The following is a 1,410-nucleotide window of genomic DNA, read 5'->3' as shown; positions in this document are numbered from 1 at the left end:
ATATTCTTTTAATACAGAGTTTCTTCCTACGTACTTAAAGAAGATTGTGAAACTCACTAGTAAAGAGTTTATTCTGCTCACTATTGATTCTACACAATCACTTTGCTGAAGCCTCAGTCTGTAATCGTGTCAGTGCCAGAACTGGGTCCTTTGTTAGAGCAGCCGGATTGATATGAATTGAAAAGGAAAAAAAAATCTCCTGATCAAACTCACCTAAACCCTCAGACTCAAAGAGACATGTTTCACCCACGCCGACTTGGCGGCACCAGGCCAGGAAGTTGGCTGTGTTGTCTCTTGCAAAGAAAGAACCGGACGGAGCGTTCTGCCGGCATGGGATCCTCCGCTTAGGGATTGTTTTCTAAAATGACAAACATGGTAAACACAAAATTACCTTTAAAACAAGTCATTTTCATGCATTTTTAGCGTTTAGTAGAGTTTTTAACTTTGTTTAACAATAACAGACGAAAATTGTAGACACCCGGTTCCTTTACTATCAGAGTGGTCTTAATTCTTGTAGGTATAGATTCAGCAAAGCGTCATTGACATGAGGGCTTCATAAAGCTCTTGCTGATTAGTCAGCTGCTCTGCTATCAGATGATGCAGCATGTCATCTGGTCTAAAAGGAACTTCAAACAAAGCTTTGTGTCCATCTTTGATGCTTCCAATGGCTGCAGAGTCCTCCCAGTATTTCTGCAGATGACAGGATGCTGACTGGTCCTGGAAGTCAGAGGTGAACAGAGGAAAAAGGAATGGAGAGAGTACCGTCCCCTGTGGTGCTCCGGTTTATTTCATACAATCAAATTCCGAAAAAGGTTAAAAAACAATCCACAAAAAAACTATTTAATTACTTACTTTTTGGTGTTTTTTTAATTATATGGAGTTCAAAGTTGAGGTAGTTCAAAGTCTATTTTTCATACAAAACTAAATGGATAAAAGCAAATCGGACGTCTTGCACATTGGTATTGATTCTGGGTATGCTGGTCTGACACGACACCAGCATGCACTGTGCGATATTTTCAATCGTCGCACGCAGCTACAGTTCACAGTTCACAATGTTCGCTCTCTCTCACTGTGCGACCCGACGCTCTGATGCGATCTACACTGCAAAAAATTTAAATCTCAATAAGTCCTATTTTTCTTATAATACCGGTAAGTGCATTTTTTCTTGAATTACGGGGGTAAGTGAGAAACTTTGCCAATGGGAGAAGACAATTTACTTTTACGGTAAAATAAGAAAAAATAATTATATTGTCTTATTTCAAGCACATATTATCTAATTATCCTATTTTAAGAGTAAAAATACTCATTCCATTGGCAAATCATTTTATTTACCTACTTAAATTAAGAGTAGACACACTTGATTTAAGACATTTTTACAAATTTTATATCGTTTTTGCAGTGTACGTGACG

General features: G+C 38.0%; 1 protein-coding gene across 1 annotated transcript in view; it reads right to left on the bottom strand.

Moving 5' to 3' along the window:
- The window catches only part of gas2 (growth arrest specific 2), a 54,269-nt gene that overhangs the window by 15,511 nt on the left and 37,348 nt on the right, over positions 1 to 1,410 (bottom strand). Inside the window, exon 4 of the mRNA XM_015393768.1 lies at positions 214 to 358. Within this exon, the coding sequence (XP_015249254.1) occupies positions 214 to 358 (145 nt within the window). The remainder of the gene's footprint in view (positions 1 to 213; positions 359 to 1,410) is intronic.

Source organism: Cyprinodon variegatus, unplaced genomic scaffold (genome assembly GCF_000732505.1).
Source record: "Cyprinodon variegatus isolate N-32 unplaced genomic scaffold, C_variegatus-1.0 Scaffold656, whole genome shotgun sequence".
In the NCBI taxonomy this organism is placed as follows: domain Eukaryota; kingdom Metazoa; phylum Chordata; class Actinopteri; order Cyprinodontiformes; family Cyprinodontidae; genus Cyprinodon; species Cyprinodon variegatus.
The sequence above is the reverse complement of the archived record's forward strand: the minus strand, read 5'-3'. Positions and strand labels throughout refer to the sequence as shown.